This window comes from Lactuca virosa, chromosome 8, assembly GCF_052849685.1.
Source record: "Lactuca virosa cultivar CGN04683 chromosome 8, Lactuca_virosa_CGN04683_v6, whole genome shotgun sequence".
NCBI classification, from domain to species: Eukaryota; Viridiplantae; Streptophyta; class Magnoliopsida; order Asterales; family Asteraceae; genus Lactuca; species Lactuca virosa.
The window spans coordinates 45,916,638-45,944,201 of NC_136433.1; the positions used below are offsets into that span (position 1 = coordinate 45,916,638).

At 36.9% G+C, this 27,564-nt stretch overlaps 2 protein-coding genes and 2 long non-coding RNA genes across 6 annotated transcripts; 2 read left to right on the top strand and 2 right to left on the bottom strand.

The window, feature by feature from the left end:
* Positions 1 to 2,083: 2,083 nt before the first annotated feature.
* On the bottom strand, positions 2,084 to 4,293 carry LOC145133840 (uncharacterized). The gene is made up of 3 exons (XR_013718782.1): positions 3,970 to 4,293; positions 3,702 to 3,821; positions 2,084 to 3,202 (listed from the first exon to the last, which is right to left on the bottom strand). It is a non-coding gene; the product is annotated as an uncharacterized LOC145133840 (long non-coding RNA).
* A 5,077-nt stretch (positions 4,294 to 9,370) lies between these two features.
* LOC145130307 (protein FAR1-RELATED SEQUENCE 5-like) lies at positions 9,371 to 11,204 on the top strand. Its single transcript, XM_079065127.1, has 2 exons — positions 9,371 to 9,463; positions 10,749 to 11,204. The coding sequence occupies exons 1-2, from the start codon at positions 9,371 to 9,373 to the stop codon at positions 11,202 to 11,204; spliced, it is 549 nt and encodes a 182-aa protein (XP_078921253.1).
* Positions 11,205 to 11,229: 25 nt separating this feature from the next.
* LOC145130309 (protein FAR1-RELATED SEQUENCE 5-like) lies at positions 11,230 to 12,393 on the top strand. The gene has a single exon (XM_079065128.1). It carries the CDS (start codon positions 11,230 to 11,232, stop codon positions 12,391 to 12,393), a length of 1,164 nt encoding a protein of 387 aa, XP_078921254.1.
* A 1,767-nt stretch (positions 12,394 to 14,160) lies between these two features.
* Positions 14,161 to 16,416, bottom strand: LOC145128513 (uncharacterized). Of its 3 annotated transcripts, none has more exons than XR_013716952.1 (4): positions 15,811 to 16,416; positions 15,611 to 15,708; positions 15,146 to 15,423; positions 14,161 to 15,015 (listed from the first exon to the last, which is right to left on the bottom strand). It is a non-coding gene; the product is annotated as an uncharacterized LOC145128513 (long non-coding RNA). The 3 variants fall into 3 exon arrangements; XR_013716953.1 differs by having other exon boundaries at positions 14,161 to 15,252; positions 15,362 to 15,423; positions 15,811 to 16,415; XR_013716951.1 differs by having other exon boundaries at positions 14,161 to 15,423; positions 15,811 to 16,413.
* Between the last annotated feature and the right edge of the window lie 11,148 nt (positions 16,417 to 27,564).

The window sequence follows — 27,564 nt, forward strand, 5'->3', positions numbered from 1 at the left end:
TGACCGTTGGTTAGTTTTGATATTTTTAACCATACTATACTAGTGGATGTGAAACGGTGAGACCTACATGGGTTGATCTTTAAAAAGAAAAAAAAAAAGTTAAATATAAATGTCGAGAATTTTGAATTTATAAAAAAAAACAAGAAAAAAAATGAATTATTATAATAAAAATGTTTTTTATTCTTTAAAATTTAAATAAATATTAATTAAAATAAATAAAAAAACTAATAATCTTTAATTTTGAAAATTTTGAAATTAGAAGGTAACTTCACTAAAGAAATTGGCATCCATTTATTACTATATTTATTGCAAGTGTTATATTAAAATATTATGTGAAATTTAATAAAATAGAAAAATTAAAAAAATGACATGTGAAAAAAAATTAATTCAAAATAAACACAAAATGACATTTGGGAAATTGAATGAGAGTGTGACAAATGGTAAAAAAAAAACATTCATTTATTAGAAAGGATTAACAAAATTACATGCTTTGCAAACGGCAACTTTAAAATGATATATATATATATATATATATATATATATATATATATATATATATATATATATATATATATATATACTAGCCGTTTACCCGCGCCAAGCGACGGGTGCGAACAGTTTTTTCATAAATTAGTTTCTTGAGACAATTATTTCTTCTGCACAAATGGTTTACTACATCTAAGCAATTATAAATAAGAGTTATGTTAGCAGAAACCAAATCAATAAGAATTTAAAACTGAAATATGGGATTCTTTACAAATATACTAACACATGATTGATTATACATTATTAATCGTGCAAGACTTTTTTATACACTAAATTTGATGTATAGACTTCATTGTTGTTGAATTGTTCGTTAAGGTTCACTAATATTTTTTATATGCCACATAAAGTTGGCTAGACGAGTAGTTAGTTTCGAAATTATTTCTATTTGGAAACATGTTATATTTCAAGGAACACATATTATTTTTGATTATTTGTTTCCTTTCGGTGTTTATTTTTCATTCGGAAATCTCCATTTTTATTTGTTGTCTTGGATTAAAAATAGAAGTATGTTGATGTTTTTTGTTTAAATGCACATTGTTGATTACAAACCCAATTTAATCATTGTTTTTTCAGTATAATTATGGTTTATACAAACTTAGATGTTGATGTTTTGATAATTCTCCTAAAATAATGTGGTTTTTTTATCGTCACCAGTCTAAAGTTTTCAAGTCAAAACTCCAAATAAACTCTCACTTTCTGTGAGTTTTAGACAGTCAACCAATATCACCATGATATCTTAACAAAGACTTCATGATCGCTTAATGTGGTAAGTATTCTAGAAAAACAACAAAACTGAAAGAGACTGAAGGTTGTGCGGAGTGGTCTCGGCAACCACTCGGTATTAGTCTACTTGGTATTTGGCACACCGCGCCATGAGTGCAACATGGAAAAAATGACAACTCTATTCGACAACTTATTGCCGAGCACTCTTCCTGGTTACCCGTTTGACTTTTTGACCAACCAATCACAATGACTTTATTTTTTATTTTATTTTTTTTTCAAATTTTTTATCATGGCAAAAATGGAAACCTAAGCCCTATAAATGACAAAATTTTGAAACAATGTAGCAAATTCTAAGTAGCAACTATGTGGATCATGACAAACTTGACACCATTCCCTCCGCCTAATAGAAGAAGAAATATTTGACATGAAAACCTTGCATGTATCTTTGGTCAAATAATTTTTTAAAAACTGTTTATGGTGATGATAATACATGCAACTGCAGATAACATCTACATCTAAAGGATGTTCAATACATATTTTCAAATTCCACATGAAAAAATTTATTCGGAAAAAGAAAAAAAATTACAAAAAAACAATTAACTAAATTATAACAAAAGTAGATTAATTTCTAAAATGCAGTTTAATATGCTAAAGTATTTTGGATTTTTCTTTACTTTTAGTTTCGTTGCACTATAAGAAAAAGAACAATAATATGATGCTATAAAATTTAAATGAATCCAAAAAAGTAAGGCTATAATAAACAAAAGAAAAATGCATTGCAATTCCCATTTGGTCCTAATTACAAAAAAACCTAAATAGGAATTAATATATTTATGCTATAAAATTTACATGAATCCAAAAAATTTAAGGCTATAATAAACAAAAGAAAAGTGCAGTGCAATTCTCACTTGTTTCTAATTACAAAACACCTAAATAAGAACATTGTTACAAAATGGAAATGAACATACATCAGAAATCCAATATACGAATGTGCTGCCTTTGTTTCAAACTTCATCTACACTGTCCCACCTTGATCCATTGCTAAATTGAGTTGATTTTTAAGAACACAATGTGTTGATAAGAACAAATTTAGCAAAGGAAAATAGATAATTTATTAACATCAAATTACTATTCAATAACAATCAAAAGGGATTTACATTTAACAAATATTTTATTAGACCTTGCAATATGGTGATAAGTCAGCTAGTGTTTCATACTCCGTTATAGCAACTTGTCAACACTTCATTAACCTTCTTGTGTAGTAGTTACAAATATGGAGAGATAAATAGAGATCCATTTATAAAATACTTATTTTTAATAACTTTTGTTGAGGCTCCTTTGAGAATTAAAATTGAATTCATCTTCTTATGAAGGACTATTGGGTAAACATCATATGGAAAAAATTAAAAAACAATAATTTCTTGTCTTTTCCTTTTATTTAAACAGGATTTACCAATTAAGAATGCACACATAAGAAAAAAACATGTGAATAGTTGACGCCTTAGATGGTGGTCGGCAAATTCTTTTGAAAACAACCTGTATTGAAAGGCTTTACATATGAAATAATACCTCCGAGATGTACAAACTTACATGAGAGCCTATAACCAATGAAGCATCATTAATCATCCTCTTTAACAATTTATTGAAAAAAATGGATGAAGCTATAACATTGCAAAGAAACTCTAGGATCCTAAAATAATAGAAATGAACTTTAACCAATCAGTTTGGTTTCCATCTCCTTTTCAAACTCTTTTCAAATGAAATAATAGAAATGAACTTTAACAAAAATATATGTAATTTTTTATAAACTTGAGAATTGGAGTAAACATGTATACCTTCATCCTCACTTAAACTTTCAGTTTGAGGATTTCGCTCAACAAATAGAATGCAAAAGACATCTGCAAGTCCCTTTTCTATGAACCACAATGATTTCCTGTAAAAAACTAACAAAAAGTAAGTACTATAATAATTCAATATGTTTTACATATATCAATTTTAGATCTCAAAGAAGATGTCAAAATGGAATGCATTTCCAACCACTTCTAATTTATCGAGCTATTTATCCAGCAAAAGAGCCCTTGCAGCTACAAACTATCATCGACATTAAGCTCTCAACCCATTGCATGAGTGAGCTTTTCACCATCCCCTGGGCATTTTATCGGCACATGAATAATTTAGGTAACTAATTTTTTTTGTTTGCTTTAAGTTCAAAATTAGGATAATCTGTATCCACTTTGAGTACTCATTCCATCGAATAAAAATAAAATATCAAACCTGGTAAATCAAAGAAAGCGAGGTTCATTTTTGGTGATTAGGTCTTTGTGGAGAAATTCATCGGGTTTAAGTAAGAAAAATGTATAACTTGCAATTTCTTCAACAATGAAAAGAGAAGAATCAGAGAGAGAGAGAGAGAGAGAGAAGAGACAGCTTACCTAGATTTAACCAAAGCAAGTAATAGAGAGAACCATATAGTTCAGAGAGTAAGAGGCCCTATACAGATCCAGTTCTTTGTCTTCTTCATCATCTCGATGAACTGGCTGCTTGTTGAAGACCTGCAATCAGTAGAGTAAAAGAAAGTTATGGGATATGAGATTGAGAAATACTGAGCCTCTAAAGCCTTAGAAAAAAATCAAACAACATCATTAGAAAATATGAACCTTTTAGTGCACAAATTATAAACAAAAAAGAGCTTTGACTAACCTTTGTTCACTACTTGGAGACACGATTGGTGATGATACATCTAGGGCTCTGTTGAAGCAGCAACGCCGATAAAGTATCAATTATATTGGGGGAGTTTACGTTCACCAAAACCCTAAAAATACGATGAGAGAAAGTCTGATGAGAATAGATTTGAGATTAAGTGGTGGCGGCATTCAAATGCAGTGAAGTGTGGTTAATGTTGTGGAGAATGAGGGAATTCAAGGGCGGTGAGGCACAATATATAGGGAAGCAAGCGAGATTCTTAGAGATAAGTGCTGAGATTTGGCTAACTGGAATTCAAAATTTAAAGTGATAAACGAATAGGAGAAATAGGCGAAATAACGGGGAGGGGGCTGAAATAAAGGGATAAGAGCTCTTATCTGACTTTTTCTATGGTTGACCCATTTTGTAATGCATAAAGTTTTTGTATATTATGCTTTAAGTGTTGTACCTCTTAAAAATTCAGCAAAACATAGTAAATGCTTATTAAGGTATATATATATATATATATATATATATATATATATATATATATATATTAAATTTAGAGCAAATTAATATGAGATTTTCTAATAGAAGTATTAATTATGAAAAATATTATAATAATTAAATTCAAAATACATTTATTATGGAGATTATTAATGCATTTTACATTTTATTATGATAATATTCCTTATAACTAATGTATTTTATATTTAATTATGGTAGTATTTGTCATTAATTAATGTTTCTTATATGTGTGCTCTTAGGACACATATTAGAATATATATATATATATATATATATATATATATATATATATATATATATATATATATATATATATATATATATATACTAGACAATTGACTCCTTCAGTGATTTCAACAAATCAAACAAAATGTAGCAATTGTTCGGGTAACAAAAAAACCCTAGAGACCATGCAATCCAAAGAAAAATCTTCATCTTTGGGCCTGATCAATTGCTCCCGCTGTAGAGCATCTCCATTAAGACCCTGAAAAACTAAAAAATAACAATGATAAAAGACGATGAGGAAGAGAAAAATCGTATGACAAACCGGAAAGCAATTGAAACGGATTGAAACGAACTTATCTTGAATAGAGAGAAGATGGCATATATATATATATATATATATATATATATATATATATATATATATATATATATACCCTTTGTCTTCAACAGGCGTATGAGAGGTTGATTCGATGCATCGTTTTCCAGAAGCGGTGGAAAAAACAACATATCGGTTCACCTTAATCCTTTTGCCTCCAATATGATTGGCGTCGTTCCAATGTTAGATGATGTGGCGTCATTGGACTTGTACAAACCGGGTGTAGCGGCACCACAAAAAAAGGGTGTTTGTGAGATAGCCCGATAGTGGAAGACGAAGAGAAGGAAAGAAAGAGAAAGGAGGGGTGGGGGAGGGCAATTTCGATGGATGTGATGGTACTGAGAAACGATGCATCGTTTCCGGAAGCGGTGGAAATGTTGGGAAACAGTGTATATGCAAAGAAGCGTTCTTTTACAAACCAATCTAATGCGCGCTACGCGCTCTGAAAAAAACAAGGTTTTTATATATAATAATGATATATATATATATATATATATATATATATATATATATAGAGAGAGAGAGAGAGAGCTAGGTTTCGGTATTCAAAGTAATTATTGTGTTATTGTATGCATAAATGTGGGCCAATCAAAAATTAAAATAAAAATAAATAATTAAATAAATAAATAAGGGTAAATAGGTAATTTGATAATTAGTTTCCACAAATAGTATCCTATAATTATGGTAACCATTGACTTCGCTCGTGAGCGTAATGGTATAAGCCTGCCTGATTGTGAGACCGACTGGTCGAACAGAGACTAAAGTCGGCCATAGTGATCCGGGAGTCCCGTGTGGAAGGGCTCTCACTCAACGGATCAAAGGTATGTCGGGGATAACAAGCTCAGCTACCTAGGTCTTCTCCATCCATCGTCGGCTTTCTAAAACCACCTCCAATGTAAACCGTAACCCTAATCAAACCATTTCCAACCGTCACCTCCATCCTTATGCCTCCCACCACCGGCCGCCACCCTACCCTCTTGCTCCTCCGACCACCGTATCCACCGCCATGTCGAGGGTTGTTGTTACTATCTTTTCGTGAAGGCTGAAGACAGAGACCGACGAGGGGTTGCGCCATTTTAGTCGTGTATAAGGAGGAATTTACCACAGCCGCATGTCGCTGTAGTTGCTGCCGCTCTGAGACGCGTCCATCGCCGGACGCCGCGACCTTCTTGCCTGAGAAGGAAGTTGTGGAGGAGCCGCTGCCATTGGTCGAAGTCCGCTGCCATCATTCTTCTTATTCTCTTCTTCCGCTAGCTGTCACTTGTGTCAATGACCTTCTTCTTATATGTAAAGTACAAAGTGAAGGTAGTTTGTCACTATTTTCATATCAAATTTACTTCTTCTTATATGATAAAAATCATTTTGTTTATGTAGATGATTCAATGGATGATATTGGTGAGATTCCAATTCTATTGGAATGGAATCACGAATTCCAATTCTGTTGGAATGGAATCATGAATTCTAATTCTGTTGGAGTGGAGTATGGATATTTTCTCACTGATTTATGCATGTTCTACAATTCTTGTTTATTGGTTTTGGTGCAATTCACAAGTCCACATATTTTTCCAAAGGAATTTAATTTTTTATTTTTTATTTGCTAATGCATTATTGGAATCTAAACTACAATTTGGTTTTGTTTTCACAGAAGTTGATGCTTGAAGAACGGACCACAAAATTGAAAGTGATTCTAAGCAACATTATTCTTTTAGAATGTATTAGTGTCGTTGTTAGATTTTGATGTTTTCTTTCCCGTTTTGAAAGTTTTTTTAGTTTTATTCTTTAACAATAAATGTAATTTTTAACAATTGTTATCCGTATTCTATAAGAAATAATGTATTTTTTGTTTTTATTCTTCAATTGATTGTTCAAGAATTTGTTATTCTGCAAGAAGTTTTTAAAGTCATGATTAAGAAATAGGTTCAAGAATGTTTTTATTATTTATGGTTGGGAAATCTTCGGAAAAGTCCTAATATTTCACCCTAATTTACGGAAAAGTCCCAAACTAAAATTGGTTTATGAAACAGTCCCGATTACTGGAAAAAATGACGATTTGACCCTTTTTTCCGGTTTATCGGTTTCAATACTTACTCGGTTTCATTAAAGTCTCATTATTGTACCGTAATTTTCATTAAAGTCTCATTATTTTACCATAATTTGGGACTTATTCGTAAATTATGGTAAAATAATGGGACTTTATTAAAACCGGATAAATAATGAAACCGATAAACCGGGAAAATAGGGCCAAATCGTCATTTTTACCGGTAATTGAGACTTTTTCGTAAACAAATTTTAGTTTGGGACTTTTTCGTAAATTAGGGTAAAATATTGGGACTTTTCCGGAGATTTTCCTTTATGGTTCAAGAATATTTTTATTTTTGAATATACTCATAAACATATTCTGTCAGAATGTCCGAATTAAAAGAATTATAATTCGTAAAATCGGATTTTTAAAATTAATAGAATCTATGATCCCTTAAAAAAATGCAATTTTCCTTTATTAAATCTATATTAATTGACTAAATTACCCTTGTAATTAATTAAGATGATATTTTTCAATTATATTTAATTCAATAATATATATTAATCACTTTCTTAAAATAAGTAAATTTGATTGGCTCAAATTTATGCATACAATAACACAATAATTACTTTGAATAGAATAACCTAAGCATATATAGGCTTAGGTTATTTTGTTTTTACTAACTATTGTGTGCCAGAATACACAAATCTGGACCACCTGATGGAATAGAATCAAAGATCATGATCTGAGGGTCTATGATATCACAATAGGGTAACATGTACCATATAATCACACAAATTCCAGCATAAGGGCATTTTAGTCGATTAACCTATATTATAAAAGGAAATTTTCGGATTTTTAGGGATAATTAATTCCTTTATTTTTTAAAATCTGAATATTTTAAATTAATTCAAATTTAAAAATCCGATTTTATTCTGTCAGAATGTCAAACATTAATTAGTAAAGATATTTTCGATTTTATTCTTGCGGAATATATTTCCAACGCATATATTTTTGATAATTAACCTGATTTAATAATTCAACATATATTCTTCATATACATTAGAACGTGAATACAAAATCATACATATTCTTACAAACTAATAGTCTTATACAATTTAATATAGTTATACATATTTTAACAGAATATCATCAAAAATGAATAAAAATATTAAGAAATAACATTCTTAAATATACAATTATTAAGCAAATACACATGATCTTCATCAATGGTCCAAATAATGCACTTGATTCAAACTATGATAAAAATGTGATATATTATCGTAAGAATGTAATTCTTCGCAAAATATACTTGTTGTTGAACTCGATTCCAAATATTTCTCTTGTATGATCAATATTGAATTCCCTCTTCAAGCCATTCTGAAAGAATAAGATGCATTATTCGTTAGTATTACCAGTGAAGCTAATGTACTTGTTGTTAACAAACATTCTAAAAAACATTCTCACAGAATGCATTTATACAAATAAATTCTAACAGAATACCAACATTACTTATTTAATAGAAACTATATAATAGAGAATGATAGCATATTCTAACAGAATTTATTTCATTTTTCCTATCTTGCAATGTTTTTTACTTTTCCTATCTTCACAAATAAGAAGATTGAAATCAAATTCTGTCAGAATAATAGACATTCTAAGAGTTTTGACAGAATACATACCTCATGACCAGATTCTAACATAATGTATTTCATTTTTCCTATCTTGCAATGTTTTTTACTTTTCCTATCTTGACAAATAAGGAGAGATTGAAATCGAATTCTGTCAGAATAATAGACATTCTAAGAGTTTTGACAGAATACATTCTCTTTTAGGCATTTCCACAAACACCTTTCGTGCAACATATTTAGATAATAGAGAATCAAAGCTCAAAGTATAAAAAAACAAACATCCAGCAAGTGAAGATTTCTATGTACTGTGAGTGTGGCTTGGCTTTCAATCACAAATAAAGAAAAAAACAAAATCTAAATTAAACAACACCAATTGAAGAATCGTTTGACAATCCATCTAAAGTGACAAAGAGGAACAGATAACAGTTGTGTGTATGAAAAACGAAAGAGATAGACCTGAAGAGCTTGAAGGGTAGAGAACTTGAAATCGAGTTTTTCGCCTAATTTAAAATCAACATACGATGCTGAAGAGGAATTGCGCTTGTGAAACCTATTCATCATCTTCTGCTTCATCATCTCCTTCATTCTGATTTGCAGCCAATCTTCAGAATCGTTTGAACTTAGAATCTTCATAATCAGATGGTGATTTTAGGGTTTATTGCAGTTGTGGTGGTCGTGGTGTCCGATGACTTTCGTGATTTAGGGTTGGTTTGTGAAGAAGCGGAGCAGAAGGTGAAGGGAGGTCGTTCTTCCTCCTTTTATTTTGGTGATTTTAAAATCAAATCCCCCATTTATCTCAATTACCATAAATTTAGAGTCATGATTTACTAATTTACCCTTATTAATTTATTTAATGATTAAATTATTCCTAAATTCATATTGGTGCATTCAAGCACACAATAGTTGCTAGAAACATTTGAACCTAGCTCTCTCTCTCTCTCTGTATATATATATATATATATATATATATATATATATATATATATATATATATATATATATATATATATATATATATATGGGAAAAGTGAATATACCCTTAAGGGTATATAACATTAGATACCCAATCAATCAAAACTACGTAGTTTTGTTAAATTGTTTAATTTTCTGAAAATAAAAAAGAATAATTTCCTTAAAAGTAATCTACGTTTCCTTATTCTTGGTAAAATCCAACTCAGATTACTCCTTCTTTTTCGAATGATAGCTGCGACAAAAATCGACTATATCAATTCACAGGAAAAAAATGGCGATTTCATACAATTGCAAAAGACTAGTCGATACCAATAAATCACAATTCAAATAAAAAAACTGTGAATTCACGAAATTGGGTGTTATGATCATACAAATTTCCATGATGATCGTATTGTTGTGAGGTTTTTAATATACCGAATATACAACATCAAAGTCGATCGCAAACATATTATCGGAAAAAAATTGCAATTCACAACAGCAAACATACAAATTTCGTCCCTGTTGCAGCTCAATTATCTAACCAGGTAGGTCAATTTCCTCAATTTTTAAGTTTATCATGTTTATTTTGGAACACCCATTAATTTTCTTCTAAATCACAGTAGAAAGAACTCGCAATTCATGAAATTGGGTTATAGGTGTTGTAGTTTACTTGCTATATTCCTCCAATCGCAATTAACGGAAAAACTAAAAAGTTTCAATTCAAGAATTTGGATTCAATCAAACAGTATAGCCTCCAAAACGTTTTTTCTAGAATTGCATACAATAAGTACTTCCAAGCAATTTTTTCTGAACGTATTTTTTGAAGTTTTTCTGATTTTTAATATTTGACATTATTGTTATAGTGTTCTCCATTAGCTATTGAATCTATATTTGTTCCGGGATTTTATTATTGACATTGTTGTTTCTAGAGGTAGACATTGCGGTTAGTTAACGATTTTTCTGAAAAGGTAAAATATACATTGGATTTTTTTTTTAGTTTTTCATTGTTGGTTGTTACTATATTTTTTACGTATAATGTTTCAATATGCATTGTTGTCTATTGCAGGCCATAATGAGTGAAGCCGAAGCAACTAATCAAGCTATAGAACCATATATAACCGAAGATATTGACACAAATGATAATGTGGAAGCAACATATGAAAGTGAAAAAATAAATAGTATCGGTGGGAACATTGAATTTGAAGAAGATGATGTTAATGATGAAAGGATACTGGGAAAGGTTTTTGATACACCCGATGATGCCTATACATTTTATAATGATTATTCATTTTTGCATGGCTTTGGTATACGTAGAGATGACACAATTAAAAATCCTAAAACAAATGAGCCTTTTCGGAAGATATATGTATGCAACAAAGAAGGCTTCAAAAGGATGGACAAAGATGCTTCAAGTGAAAATGAGAAAAAACGTCGTAGAGATGTTAGAACCGGATGTCAAGCAAAGCTTCGAATAACAAGACAGGAGGATGGGAATTGGGAAATGGTTGGTGGACTCGTTTAATGACACACACAATCACGACTTGACCATGACACCTACGAAGGTGATAAAGCATCGATCTCATAGAAATTTCCACCGTTCAATAGAAGGTAAATCTCTTATGGTGCAATTTGGTCAGGCAGGGTTGAAACCTTCTCAGATTAAAAAGGCTGTTAATACAATTAAAACCTCAAATGTAGCTGATGTAACTTCAAAGCAATGTGCCGATGTTTTATCTGAGCATCGAAAACAACATAGAGTAAAGGAGTTCTATGGACTTATAAAACATTTTCAAGATAAAACATTAGTGGACATTGACCAATATTTTGTCGTGGATTTGTCTGATGATGGGTATCCTAGAAATATCTTTTGGGCTGATGGTAGATCAAGAGATGCATATACAAAATTCAGAGATGTTGTTGTGTTTGATGTCACTTATATGACTAACAAATTCAAGATGCCTTTTGCTCCCTTTATTGGGGTGAATCATCATGGACAGTCTATACTTTTTGGTGGAGCATTGCTTGAAAACGAAAAGGAAGAGACAATTGAATGGTTATTTAAGCATTTCCTAAAATGTATGTTTGGCAAGTATCCGAAGGCAATTATTACCGATCAAGACAAAGCTATGGGCAATGCAATAAAAAAAGTGTTTCCAAATACCCGACATCGCTTTTGTTCATGGCATATCAGGAAGCATGAAACTGAGCACCTTCGATCGTATGTTTCCCATTACAGTGATTTTCAAGAGACGCACAGACAATGGATAAATAGTGACACCATTGAACAATTTGAAGCAACATGGGAAGATATGCGTATTAAGTATGAACTGGAAAGCAATTGTTGGCTTAGTGACATGTATAACCAACGTATACATTGGGCTAAACCCTTCTTGAAGGATATTTTCTTTGCTGGTATGACCACAACCGGACGAAGTGAGAGTATCAATTCATTTTTTGATGGATTTGTTAACTCGAAAACCATGTTGAATGAATTTGTTGTACAATATGACAAAGCAGTTGAGTCACGAAGGGCTGCCGAAGAAGATGAAGACTTCAAGACTATGAACTCGAGACCGGTTCTTTCTTCAGTGCATCCAATCGAAGCAAAAGCAGGTCAATTTTATACTAGAAAGATGTTTGATACTTTCAAAAAAGAATGGACCGAAGCTATTACCAATTTGACTCACGAGACTATAACAAAAACTACATAAGAAAGCACATATAGAGTTGGGCAATTGGATGTTGATAATAAATATTGGCGTATTGTTACGTTCCGTTCTTTAAATCAAGTCAACGTCACATGTTTGTGTTCTATGTATGAGACAAATGGGATTTTATGCAAGCATAGCTTATATGTGACGAAGAAGAAGCATGTTTAAGAACTACCGAGTCACTATATTTTACCGCGATGGACCCTTGATGCTAGGTACAAACTAGGTAGTGTTAGTATCGGACTCGGAGAAATAAATAATGAAAATGGAGTTAGTGCTTACACATTATTTTGTGTTCGCTCGAATTTTACTAAACTAATCGAACAAGCAAGGGACTCCCCTTTAGAGATACAAAAACTCAATACAATATTGATAAGTCTTTTAGATGAACAAGCAAATCGAAAAAAATCTATGTCTTTGGAGAATGCATCTCAAAGTTCTTGTATGGACGTTTCGCAAGTAGATATGATGCCACAGTTATCTATCCGTGATCCTCTTGATCCAACTACTACAAAAGGGCGTCCTAAACTTGCAAGTAGAATAAAGTCTTCTTTAGAAGCCCCCTAAAAACGAACATGCTCTTACTGTCAAGGATTGGGCCATTACGCTACTAGTTGTTCAAAAAGAAAGGTTCTTATTATATTAATTTAATATTCATGATTTACAACTCTAACAATTATATTAACAATTATTTATTTTTTTCATGGATCAGGCGGATGAATCGTTGCAAGAGACATAATGATGAGACGTGTTGTTACTGTGAGCAAAAGAAAAAATAGATGCTTCAGGACATTTTTTTTTGGTTAACTGAACCTTTTCCATGTTTTAGACACAATTGATGTGTGAATCATGTAGAAGTTATTGATGTTTCTTAATAATTTTAATGTTTTTGAATGAAATTTGTTGATTTTTTATGATTTGTGTGTTTATAACTGAAATTTGGCTGCCACTATTTGTTTATAACGGAAGTATAATGGTATTTTGTGAAAAAAAGGAAATTATGATGGTATCTTGTGAAAAAACGGAAGTATGATGGTATTTTGTGAAAAAAATGTAAGTATGAGGGTATTTTGTGAAAAAAAGGAAATTATGATGGTATTTTGTAAAAAAAGAAAGTATGAGGGTCTTTTGTGAAAAAAAGAAAGTGTGAGGTGAAAAAACATTAAGTATGAGGGTATTTTGTGAAAAACATGAAATTATGATGGTATTTTGTGAAAAAACGGAAGTATGATGGTATTTTGTGAACAAAATGTAAGTATGAGGGTATTTTGTGAAAAAAAGGAAATTATGATGGTATTTTGTGAAAAAAAGAAAGTATGAGGGTCTTCTGTGAAAAAAAGAAAGTGTGAGGTGAAAAAACATTAAGTATGAGGGTATTTTGTAAAAAACAGGGAATTATGATGGTATTTTGTGAAAAAACGGAAGTATGATGGTATTTTGTGAAAAAAATGGAAGTATGATGGTATTTTGTGAAAAAAAGGAAATTATGATGGTATTTTGTGAAAAAAAGAAAGTATGAGGGTCTTTTGTGAAAAAAAGAAAGTGTGAGGGTATTTGGTGAAAAAACGAAAGTATGTTGTCATTTTGGATTAAAATGTAACTTTGCTGCAATTACGGATTAACAACTAAACTATGTTGTCATTTTGGGTGAAAAATGTAACTTTGTTGGTATTTCAACTCAATCCACAAAATACATGGTATATATACTTTTTGTCAAAACATCCGTAAATTTGTTATTTCGATCCATAACATTTGTTGAGCGTGCGAAATACCATCTATTATGATCAATAATCAAATACCATTCATGGATGTTTGGTTCATAAAAAATCGCATATATAAATACACAATGAGTAAAGTGACTTGAAATGACAAACAATTATTCTAAAAAATTGCTAACAAACCATTATTCTAAAAAATATCACCCCCATGACATCTTCTATCTTTGCAAGAATAAAACACTCAACTTCTTTGCATTTGGTCTAATTGTTATTTTATGCCCAATATACCTCCTGTAAACAAACAAACAAATGAATACACAAGCAAATGGGAACCAATTGAGGCTTAATCCAGCTGATATCTTCTGGCTTTAAGTTTATCACAAAACCAAATGTCATGTTATGATATTTGTAGAATAAAATGGTGATCCATGTGCATAGCAAAGATAAATCAACAAACATTTCCAAAAATACCCCTAATGTTGGATAGCAAAAACAGATAAATAAAAATAAAAATAAAGAAATTTGTTCAACCTGAGATAAAAACACAAAAAAACAAAAAAAAAAAAAAGAATTTATTCATTAAAAAACTAGAAAAGACAAATTGCAAGAAATAGCAATGTAATTACTCTTTTAACCAACAAAAGCAATGTACATTACGTATGTTGGTAATTAGAGTAAAGTACATTGATGTTGCTTGCAATTTGCACAGCTAGAAACTGATAAAGTTTTTTTGTTTGGAAAAATTATAAGAATTAAATTATGAACCAGTTTTTGGGTGAGGTTGATGTCTGTTTGAATTCCAGCAGCATTAAGATCTGATGAAACTGTTTGTGAACCTTCAAGGGCTGCTTTAGTATGATAGTGCATAAAAACTCAAAGAGTGTGGAGATCGAGAGGAATAACACTGCAATAAATAATAATAATAATAATAATAATAATAATAATAATAATAATAATAATAATCTTCATAAATTAATGTTTATGAATATGGATTTGAATAGATTTATGAAGGAAGGAATGAAGGAAGTTTTTACATGCTCGTTTGCGAAGGCTATTTTCGTAATTATTGAAAATAGCTTCTGTTAGTAATCTTAAACCAGAAGTTATAGCTCCTGATGCAACCATTCCGGCTAGGAAAAGACTAAAAAAAGAAAAAAAACTTTTTTTATTATTAACAAAACGAGTCGAAAATGTTTTATATGATAATGTTTTATGGGGAGTTTATAGGAAACAAGGAGGTGATGAGTTACTTGAATGAATTCAGGGCACATGAGAGCCAAATCGCCAATCATCCCACCTTGAACTAGGGCATCTGCTACACCAAAAGCAACAACAAGAAGACATATACCTATGTAAGATCCAAGGCTATCTTTCGCATATGTAGATTAAGATGCAAATCTAATGATCAAGCTGAAATTTCTAACATATAAGGTATATATAGCAAATGAGATTGGATAAAGTCATAAACACAATTCAAAGAAAAAAAATCAAACTGACACCTGATGTTGAGTTTCTCTCAGGCATTTCATCGAGCACCTTATGTGCACAACTTATCTTCTTCCCCTAGTAGCCCATTTAAATGATTACAGTACCATACCTGAGCCGCATACACAATTGGATAGGTCAGCAACAACAACAGCAACAAGCAACAAGCAACAAGAAGTCATAATACATCTGGTAGAAGAAAAAGCGTAACTACCTGATCACTCTCATTAAAGCATACTCCTTTTCTCTTGATATCATTTGACAACACAATTTCATGGCCATAAATCAAAATTGAAGTGAAACCAGGTCAAAATATTAGCTAGGGGAGCTTAGATTCCAGTTTCATTCGTGGTCGTGGCGGATGGGAACGTCGGTGGGTAAAGGAAGGTATGAACTCATAAAATCGACCCAACATCAATTCCTCCATTCATCATATTTATCCAAAATAAGAAAAACGAAGTAGGTGAAGCAACCGAATACATTCCCCAACTTAATTGAAACCAAAATGTAAACACGTAGAGTACGATTTAGGTGAAGGTTGAGGGGTGAGCGAAATAAGGGAAGAATTTTTTTTTCTTGATGCAGCAGTGTGTGATGAATGAATCGACGGTGACTGAATCCGTAAATAGGCGCAGGTTACTGTTCTTTTGTTATTTTGTAGGTGTAGCGAAAGAATGGAGGAGGTGTAATATACCTTTCCGATGAAGAGAGATAAGGGAGGAGGAAAAGGGGATAGCGGTGGTGGGCTGGTGACGGACGGGAACGCTGGTGGGTAAAGGGCAAATGTCAAACAAAAATAAGGAGATGTAATAAGAAAAATAAGGAAAAGGGGTAAAACATCAAAACTACTTAGTTTTAATAATCCGGGTACTCAACCTTATACCCTTAGGATATATTCACTTTTTCATATATATATATAGGGTTAGGATTAAATGTGAATGGTAAATATGGTGTGAACTGAAGGCCGTTGGATTAAAATATCAAGTGGTTAAGAATGAATGTTGATTTTATTAATTTATGATTTACTTTTTTAATTAAATGGCTGATAATATCGTTAGCAGGGGTAATTAAGTCATTCTTGTCGTATTTTAAAAATGGAAGTCTTAATGTTACATGCGTACAACTCGATTATTTCTTTCCACCTACTACTATCATTCAATGTTAGTAGCGAAAAATGTTGATATGATTATATGAATGTACGGTTTCCCCAAAATAAATCAGTTATGGTAGTCCTTTAAGAAGAAGAGATAGAGGGTTTACAATCAAAGCAAAGAAGTCGCCATTAACTCAAGAATTGAAGAACGAGAAGGCGTTGAAGCTAAAGATTACGAGAGAACTTAAAATCAATGTAAGCAAACAGTCAAACACAACATTTGCGCCACTTCGGATCGACGACGACGACAATGATTTTGTCGATTCATCACTGGTAGGTAAATGTTATTTGTTTTTTGATGTATTCTTCTAGAATTCAAGACCCAGTTCACAAATATTGCTTATTCTTTAAGCATGTACCTGTATTCTTGGAGAATTTGATATTAATTTTAGTTATAACAAGTTAGGGTTTGAACAAGTTAGAGTTTTGAAAAGTTTGATTGGTTTTCACAATGTTAAGGGGATTTTAGGTTTGCTGGCGTTGGTACTTCTTAGTATCAGTTCTTCATATATTTTTGTATGCTTGTACAGTTAATGCTCTAAGAATAATTGGTTGATTAAAAAGCTTTGTTAGTTCTTATGAAAAGGTTCTATTACAATTGAATTATAAATTGGTTTTGGTTTTAAAAGTTACTCATAAAATTAATGTAATAAAAAAGTTGGGTTACAAAATGGTTGTGCTTGTAACGTCTGTATATGAAAATGGTTTTTTTTAAATGGCTTTGGTTGTTAGATTAATTGTATAGTTAGTACATAAGTTTGTTGTTGTGCACATATTATATAGCAATTTATTCTTTTAGAATGTATGGATATACAATACAATGGTGTAGTAAAATGAAGTAAATCATTATTTGAGAATAGTGTGAAATAAAAAAAAGTAAATAATAAAAATTCAAATTCTATGATAATACAGTACGAATGTAGATTGGTTTAGTTATTGATATTGTAAATATTGTTTATTCTTTTAGAATGTACCTGTATTCTTCGAGAATTCAAGTTCAAGTTCACAAATATTGTTTATTTTTTAAGAATGTACATGTATTCTTGGAGTATGTATGTATAATGGTTTAGTTTTTTGATATTGTAAATATTGTAAAAGAATTGTAATTGGTTAGGTAATTTAATACTAAATTTGTTAAGTTGTTTTCATTGATAGAAAGAATTTTAATAGAACAACCTACCCATCCAGAAGTAGAAGGTGATGAAGAATTATTAATGGTAGAAATCGTTGTAGAACAAGAAGCAACTATGATTAAAGGGCGAAATGTAAATCACAAAAAAAGTTGAAAATACAACTGTTTATTAGTTTATAAAGTCTATTTTATTATTAAATTTTGTTAATAAATTAATAATATGTATGCATTTGGCTTATGTGTGTTTAATGTTCGCATCAGGAAAAAGCATTAATCTGAAAAAGGACTCCTATTATAACAAATGTTAGTGGAGATAAGTTGAAAAAAATCGAGGACTTTGAGGTGAATGTGAATGCTCTTCAAATGGGGCAGTTCATCGGAAGGGAAGATGCTAAACAGGAAGATGAAAGTAGTGACACAGATATGTAGTTGGATACAGTTGAAATTGAATATGTAGATGAGGAGCTAAAACAATATTATTCTCAATCAGTTTAACACAATTATCGTTAATTTTCTTTTGCAACTGATTCGTAAAGAATGATCAATTAACTTTTAATTTTTTGGCAGTGATGTAAACCAAATTTATTTAAGAATGCACACATGACAATGAAATTTGTAATTTTGTATTAAACATTCTATGTTTATGAGTTGTTTAAGTTATAAGGTTCCTTTAGAATGAAGACGTCATTTGATGTATATGGTCCTATGTTGAGTTACAATATTACGTAAATCTCAAAGAATTGATTAATATGACATTTTCCTAGTATTAAGTATTCTGAAAGAATTAATATGTAGTATTATTGTAGCACCTGGTTCTTGGTATGTATTTTTATTTAAGTAATTTTGCATTTTTGGCCTGGGACTCGGCGAGTTGAAGGCCCAACTCGCCGAGTAGAAGCGGGATGAGACGCGAGATTTAAGTGATGGACTCGTCGAGTCGGGTCCGGGACTCGACGAGTAGGCTCTGACTGGACAAAACCCTAATCTGAGGGTTTGCACTCTATTTAAACAACCTTATACAGCCTCCATCGCCCCTTTATGCTCCCAGAAACCCTCCATAGCAAACCCTAAGTGTTTTGGTGCAAGATCTAAGGCTTTTGAGTGATTTTTGTGGGTTTGACCTCAAGGAAGGAGGAAGAGCATAGAAGAATCAAGAGGAGACTGAAGGATTCGAGTTTGGTTCATCATTTGCAGTCTTTGAAAGGTATAAAGTTTGTACCTTGCTTGCTTGTTTGTTAGATCCCTTTTTGGGGAAGATTTAGGGCTTTTTAAGCCATATGAGGTAGCCAACCATGATTGCAAACATGGTTGGGGGTCAAGACTTCGGATCTAAGTCTTGGGAGGGGTCACAAGGCAGATTTGGGTTGCTTTTGCACTCAAGGAAGGCCCCATGCAACATAAGAGCCATTTTAGAGCCTTTTAGGCTCAAAAGTCCCATGCATGCACGTAAAGTTCGAAACTTTACGTGCTAGATCGAGCTTAGGGGCTTGGATCTATCTTTTGGTCAAAGGTTGTACATCAGAAATCGAGGATTTAGGGTGTGGACGTTATCGAATCGGCGAGTCTGTTCTTGGGACTCGACGAGTCCAAGGCATAAAGTCCCATGTATGTTGAGGGTCAAAAGAACTCAATTGGGTGTTAGAAAGGTTGTAGAAGGTCCGAAGGAGTGACCCAATGTATTGGACTTAGCCTTAGACCTGGAGTTCATGGGACTCGACGAGTGCTAGAACAGACTCGGCGAGTCCAAGGCAATCTCCTTATGGTTGAAGATGAACTTGACGAGTTATTCATACAGCTCGGCGAGTCAAGGTTAGAACTTGTTCATCAGATGAAGGTGAACTCGACGAGTTGTTCATACAACTCAGCGAGTCGGATGAAGGTTCATTCGATGTTCATATCGAAGAGGAACTCGTCGAGTCGTTGCTAAACTCGACGAGTAGAGTCGTGGATGAGGACAGTTGAAGAGATAGGGACTCGACGAGTTGGCGGCCCAACTCGGCGAGTCGGGTCAACTGGAAGTTGACTTTGACTTTGACTTGGACTTGGTCAGGGGTAAAATGGTCATTTTACCCTAAGAATAGATTTCAGACTCTGATTAAGTGTTTTGTGGGGATTATAGCCGGAGGATTTCCGGAGCAGCAGCAGACACAGATTTCCCGCACAGATTATCAGCAGCTACTCGTTCGAGGTGAGTTACCTTCCAGTAGCGGTGGGTCTACGGCCACAATGCCGGCCCACCAGTAGGAGTTGTATGTTGGATGATTGTCTTTGTGATATTCATCTAGGTTTGCTACTACCTGATATGTTATATGCTAGTATGATATGTATATGTGACAGTAGTAGAGTCCGGTTGTTAGGACCGGAGGGTAGGTCAGACACCACGGATATGTCTGACAGTATGTGAGGATATGATTATATGCTGGCATGATATGTTATATGTGATAGTGGTAGTAGGGAGGGAATAGTCCTCAAGTTCGGTTGTCAGGACCGAAGGGTAGGTCGGACACCCCAGAAACGTCTGACAGTATGTTTACGTTATGATATATGTGATAGTAGCAGTAGGGGGTGGAATAGTCCCCGAGGTTCGGTTAATAGGACCGAAGGGTAGGTCAGCACCCCAGAATGGCTTGACATGGGTAGGTCAGCACCCCAGAATGGCTTGACACGGGTAGGTCGGCACCCAGAATGGCCGTACTGGGTAGGTCGGGCACCCCAGAATTGTCCGGCAGTATGAATGCGATATGTCTGTATGGTATGTGGTATGATGGGGGAACTCACTAAGTTTTGTGCTTAGAGTTTTAGTTTTGGTTTCAGGTACCTCTTCGTCTAAGGGGAAGGAGCCGGCAGTGTAGCAGTGCATCACACACACACATGATTTCCGCATGAAGTTTTCTGGGATTGTACTCTGATATGTTGTTATTTTATGACTTGGGTTTTCAGACATGATGCATTGTTTTATGAGATGATGTGTTTTCACAGTATTTTCTTATGAATGTTTTTATGAGTCAGTTAATTAAAAAGAAATTTTTGGACTTGAAAATTGGGTCGTTACAAGTTGGTATCAGAGCCCTGATTTGAGGGATTCGGACACACCCTCGGGAGTGTCTGGACTCAAACCGAGGGATTTAAAAGTTTTTTACAAAGAAAATGGTTTTCTAAAATCTGAATCAAAGGGTTTTGAAAAAGAACAAGGTGTGTGATGCGTGCGACCAGCCGAGCTCAAGTAAGTTTTCCCCAAGATACCCATACTTGTTATAATAAGTTATATGATATATGATTCTGAGAACTGCATGCTAGATTAGGGCTAAGGATCTAGGAGGATGCCATGTATGCCTGATGTATATGATTCTGAGAACTGCATGCTAGAGTAGGGCCAAGGATCTAGGAAGGATTCCTTATATGCCTGTTGTACGAGCTGTATGCTAGGGCTGTTTAGTCAGCAGTAGGATAGCCTGATTAGGTTATGCCTGATGCGGTTACTCGATGCACGAATGTTGCTTGCTTTGTGCTTAAGGGGTCCTGGCTAACTTTAACTAACTAGTGAGCAGATATTTATCAGTACTCGCAAGCTAGTTAGGGAAGGGAAGTAGGGACTCCTAGTGCAGCTGATGGCGGAGAGTAGGTCAGAGAGTGCCCCAGGAAAGCCTGGGATGAGCCTAGATGGAAAGGGATATTGGTTAAGGGACCTGGTGAAGTCGAGACAGTCCTTGAGGAAAGTACGGATAGATGTGAAAGGTAGTATGGGCCCGTACTACTGGAAGCAGAGGATCCGTACTCGAATCAAGGAAGGTTGAGACAGAACCGGGAACCTTGGAGAGTGTGTTAGACCTCTCGAGAGTAGGTATGATCCTGACGTTTATGCGTGTATTTTCAGCATGGTGACCACGCGACATGGAGCAGGAGGTTCCGGATCAGGATCAGGATCAGGATCAGGCTCGGGTGCAGGATCCGAGCAGGTTGATGACGGGCTGCGCGAGTTCATCGCGTCTGAGATCACGAGAGGCATTCTTGAGTCGACCCCGGTCATTTTCGGGTCGATCAAGGAAGGGATTGTTGAGCTGATGGAGGATCGCCTTCGGGCATTCAGGAGTGATATGGCGTCTAGCCAGACGAGTACGCGCACACTGTCCTTTAAGGACTTCCGTGGGAGTGGTGCGCCGGATTATCACGGGGTGAAAGACCCCATCGCTGCCAGGAGATGGATCGTAGACATTGAGTCTGCACAGTTGACGAGCTTCTGCCCGGAAGGGTCGAAGGTCCGCTTTGTTGCGGGATGTTTGAGGGATAGAGCTAGAGACTGGTGGGAGTCGATTGGTGACTCATTGGGAGCCCCAGCCGTCGAGGCTATGACGTGGTCAGATTTCGTGACCAGATTCAGAGCTGAGTTTGCGCCGGCTGTAGAGCTTCAGCAGCTGGCCAGAGAGTTTTTGGATATGAGGCAGACTACGGAGACTGTGGTGGAGATCACCGCCAAGTTCCGGGAGAGAGCATTGTTGGTACCCCAGTATGCGGGGGATGAGGAGATGCGGAAGACCCGCTACCATGATATGTTGAGGGCTGATATTTGGGAGCATGTCAGCTACTCTGCCTGCCCGACCCTGGAGTCCATGATTGCCAGGGCGCGGGAGAGGGAGCTTGATTTGGAGCATGTGAGGAAGAGGAAAGCTGAGTCTGAGCAGGTTACAGGGGTTTCGGGGAAGAAACCCAAGGGATCCGACGTTAGGTCGAAGGGCCAGCCGGGCCAGAGCCGCTGCAGGAAGTGCGGCAGGCCGCATGAGGGAGCTTGTAGAGCAGGATCGTCAGGCTGCTACAAGTGCGGCAAGACGGGGCACTTTGGCAGGGATTGTACTGCCCCCGCCCCCACAGTACAGATGACAGACCTGATTTGCTTCCATTGCAATCAGAGGGGCCACAAAAAGGCCAATTGCCCGAGATTGACAGCAGCATCAGCAGCAGCGCCAGCAGCGGCGCCGGTTTCAGCGACAACGCGGGTTGCAGATGGCCGGAAGGCCAAGACAGAGGCTTCAGTGGTGCGGAGCCGGGCATTTCAGTTAACAGCCGAGGAGGCACGCGCTTCACCCGATGTGGTGACGGGTATGACTTCTTGTTTATGCTTTTATGATATGCTGCTGTGATTTTGATATGTTATGTATGTGCTCTGTTTAGGATCGTTCCATGTGAACGGTATTCCAGTTCAGGTATTGTTTGATTCGGGTGATACCCGATCATTTGTCTCTCTTGCGCTTAGCAAGAAGTTCCCTGAGTCTTCGGGCATGTTGGATTGCCCTCTAGAGGTCGAGATTGCGGACGACCGGTCAGTGCGAGCATCAGAGGTCTACCGAGATTGCGTCCTGCGACTGTTTGAGGAGCGTTATCTGGTAGATCTGGTTCCCATACCTTTGCGGGGGAACAAGGTTATTATCGGTATGGATCGGCTAAGCCCCAATGGGGCAGTGATTGACTGTGCGCAGCAGTTGGTGCGGATCAGGACCCCAAGTGGGGGAGAGCTGGTGATTCAGGGCGAGAGGCCACAGCAAGGACCAACTTTATGTTCAACAGCGAGAGCTAGGCGTTACCTTCATCAGGGTTGCGCAGGATTTGTTGCCTATGTGATGGATACCCGAGAGATGGGTAAGGCAACGGTGAGCGATGTGCCCGTGGTACGAGAGTTGCCTGGGATACCTCCGGAGAGGCAGGTAGAGTTCAGGATTGAACTAGTCCCTGGTGCGGCTCCGATAGCCAAGGCACCGTATCGGTTGGCTCCTCCTGAGATGCAGGAGTTGTCTACACAGCTGCATGAGCTGTTAGACAAGGGGTTCATTAGACCGAGCAGTTCACCCTGGGGAGCCCCGATTCTGTTTGTAAAGAAGAAAGACGGGTCGCATCGTATGTGTATAGATTATAGGGAGCTGAATAAGGTAACGGTGAAGAACCGTTACCCACTCCCGAGGATTGATGACCTATTTGACCAGCTACAGGGAGCATCTTGGTTCTCCAAGATTGATTTGCAATCAGGGTATCATCAGATGAGGGTCAGAGAGGAGGATGTACAGAAGACTGCGTTCCGGACGCGCTATGGCCACTATGAGTTTGTGGTGATGCCTTTCGGGCTCACCAATGCTCCTGCCGCGTTCATGGACCTCATGAACCGCGTGTGTAGACCGATGTTAGACCGGTCTGTGATAGTGTTTATTGATGATATCTTGGTTTACTCCAAGACGCGAGAGCAGCATGAGGAGCATCTGCGAGAGGTTCTGGAGACTTTGAGAAGGAAGAGCTTGTATGCTAAGTTCTCCAAGTGTGAGTTTAGGTTGCGCGAGGTGCAGTTTCTCGGGCACCTTGTCAACCAGAACGGGATATCGGTGGACCCGGACAAGGTTGAGGCCGTGATAAGGTGGGAAGTCCCGAGGTCTCCATCTGAGATTCAGAGCTTTCTGGGATTGGCAGGCTACTATCGGAGATTCATTCAGGACTTCTCCAAGATAGTCGTGCCCCTGACCAGGCTGACGAGGAAAGCCGTGGTCTTTCGCTGGGGGCCTGAGCAGCAGGCCGCATTCGAGACACTGAGACAGAGATTGTGCGAGGCGCCAATCTTAGCCCTGCCAGAGGGCATGGGGGATTTTGTGGTATATTGTGATGCGTCCATCTCAGGTTTGGGTGTGGTACTGATGCAGATAGGGCATGTTATTGCATACGCTTCAAGGCAGCTGAAGCCTCACGAGGCGAATTACCCGACGCATGATTTGGAGCTGGGGGCTGTTGTTTTTGCCCTCAAGATTTGGCGTCATTACCTCTATGGTGTTCGTTGTACCATCTACACGGACCATAAGAATTTGAGGTACCTCATGGATCAGCCGAATCTAAACATGAGGCAGCGTCGGTGGTTGGACGTGGTGAAGGATTACGATTGCGAGATCCTTTACCACCTGGGGAAAGCCAATGTGGTAGCCGACGCGCTTAGACGCAAGGCAGCGCCGATCAGGGATATCTGTCTGAGGATGACAGTGGTGACTTCGCTGTTGGAGCAGATTCGGGAGGCCTAGCAGGAGGCCATGAAGGAGGAACATCGGAAGAGCGAGCGGATTGTGGGGCAGGTTTCCTCCTTCGACTATGATAGCCGAGGGTTATTGACTCTTCACCATAGGGTGTGGGTCCCTTATCATGGAGGCGTGCGCCAGATCCTGATGGAGGAGACACATAAATCCAGATTTTCTATCCATCCCGGAGCCACGAAGATGTATAGAGATCTTCGTCTTGATTATTGGTGGCCCTGCATGAAGCGGGACGTAGCATGGTATGTGGAGCGGTGCTTGACCTGCAGGAAGGTCAAGGCCGAGCACCGGAGGCCACACGGCAAGATGCAGCCGTTAGATATTCCCATGTGGAAATGGGAAGACATTACCATGGATTTCATCACCAAGCTTCCCAAGACTGCACGGGGAGTGGATTCGATTTGGGTAATCGTGGATCGGTTAACCAAGAGTGCCCATTTCATACCGATCCAGGAGAGCATCTCGGCCGAGAAGTTGGCCGACATCTATATCCGAGAGGTGGTAGCTCGGCACAGATTGCCAGTTTCAGTGATTTCCGACAGGGATGTGCGGTTCACTTCCAGGTTTTGGAAGAAGTTTCATGACGAGCTGGGTACTCGACTGCATTTTAGCACCGCCTTTCACCCGCAGACGGATGGTCAGAGCGAGCGGACCATCCAGACGCTAGAGGATATGCTGCGGGCATGTGTTTTAGACTTCGGAGGTAGCTGGGATACCTACCTTCCGTTGGCGGAGTTCTCGTATAATAATAGCTATCATGCGAGTATTGATCGTCCTCCTTTCGAGATGTTATACGGGAGGAAGTGCAGAACCCCGATATATTGGGGTGAGGTTGGCCAGAGGGTCATGGGGAGCACCGAAGTGGTGCTCAAGACGACAGAGAGGATTCAGCAGGTTCGGAGCAGACTTCAGACTGCTCAGAGTCGGCATAAAAGTTATGCCGACAAGCGCCGATCGGACCTGGAGTTTCAGGTCGGGGATATGGTTCTCCTGAAGGTGTCGCCATGGAAGGGCGTCATCCGATTCAGGAAACGGGGCAAGTTGGGTCCCAGGTATATTGGACCCTTCAGGGTTATAGCCCGGGTGGGCAAGGTGGCATATAGGTTGGATCTGCCAGCCGAACTCAGTCAGATTCATAGCACTTTTCACGTCTCCCAGTTACGGAAATGTTTGGTGGACGACCCGGCAGTGGTTCCATTAGAGGATATTCAGGTCGATGACAGTCTGGATTACATTGAGCGGCCTGTAGCGATTCTCGACCGAAAGTCGAAGGATCTGAGGAACAAGAGGGTGGAGCTCGTGAAGGTACAATGGCAGCACCGGAAGGGCTCGGAATGGACCTGGGAGCCGGTAGATGAGATGATGGAGCATTACCCAGAGCTGTTCCAGGAACGAGCAGCAGACTTCGAGGACGAAGTCTAAAATAAGTAGGGGAGATTTGTAGCACCTGGTTCTTGGTATGTATTTTTATTTAAATTTTTGGCCTGGGACTCGGCGAGTTGAAGGCCCAACTCGCCGAGTAGGAGCGGGATGAGACGCGGGATTTAAGTGATGGACTCGTCGACTCGGGTCCGGGACTCGACGAGTAGGCTCTGACTGGACAAAACCCTAATATGAGGGTTTGCACCCTATTTAAACAACCTTATACAGCCTCCATCGCCCCTTTATCCTCCCAGAAACCCTCCATAGCAAACCCTAAGTGTTTTGGTGCAAGATCTAAGGCTTTTGAGTGATTTTTGTGGGTTTTGACCTCAAGGAAGGAGGAAGAGCATAGAAGAATCAAGAGGAGACTGAAGGATTCGAGTTTGGTTCATCATTTGCAGTCTTTGAAAGGTATAAAGTCTGTACCTTGCTTGCTTGTTTGTTAGATCCCTTTTTGGGGAAGATTTAGGGCTTTTTAAGCCATATGAGGTAGTCAACCATGATTGCAAACATGGTTGGGGGTCAAGACTTCGGATCTAAGTCTTGGGAGGGGTCACAAGGCAGATTTGGGTTGCTTTTGCACTCAAGGAAGTCCTCATGCAACATAAGAGCCATTTTAGAGCCTTTTAGGCTCAAAAGTCCCATGCATGTGTTGGATAAGGTGTCTAAGTCCATAACTATTTCTGGTATATACTTGACCCGACCCGGCATGGTCCATTTGGGTTGCATGGCACCATGCATTGGATAAACTAAATGAGAGAAATGACACTTATGGTTTATTAATATATTATAAGTTCTAATATATTAATAATATTATTTAATTAGTTTGATCAAGAATTAATTTAGAATTATTTAAGTGATCCAAAGATAACTAATTAAATATATGGGTTGATTATGTAAATCATCCATAACTTATATAGTGGGCTAAGAGGCTCCATGGATTATCAAGTTGGGTTCCACCCGTAGGATGTTCCATGGATGCTCCATGGAGTTAATCCATGGATCATGGAAATGAAGAGTCATGTTACATTAGGGTTTACCTAATGCAACACACTATATAAACCATGTGATATCTCCCAAAATCGGTTACACCAAGTAGAACAAGAGGGCTAGAGCCGATTTTAGTGTGTTATACATTCTCTCCAAGTTTACTCCATAGCATTTGGTGTTGTGTGAAGCATTTGAGGCATCACACTTGGGGTGCTAGGC

Excerpts from the sequence above, each read along its gene's own strand:
- LOC145130307 (XM_079065127.1), top strand. The coding sequence starts at position 9,371 with ATGGTGATTTTAGGGTTTATTGCAGTTGTGGTGGTCGTGGTGTCCGAT. Across the intron at positions 9,464-10,748 it reads GTGAAGAAGCGGAGCAGAAG|GCCATAATGAGTGAAGCCGA; the intron begins GTGAAGGGAGGT and ends TGTCTATTGCAG.
- LOC145130309 (XM_079065128.1), top strand. The coding sequence starts at position 11,230 with ATGACACCTACGAAGGTGATAAAGCATCGATCTCATAGAAATTTCCAC.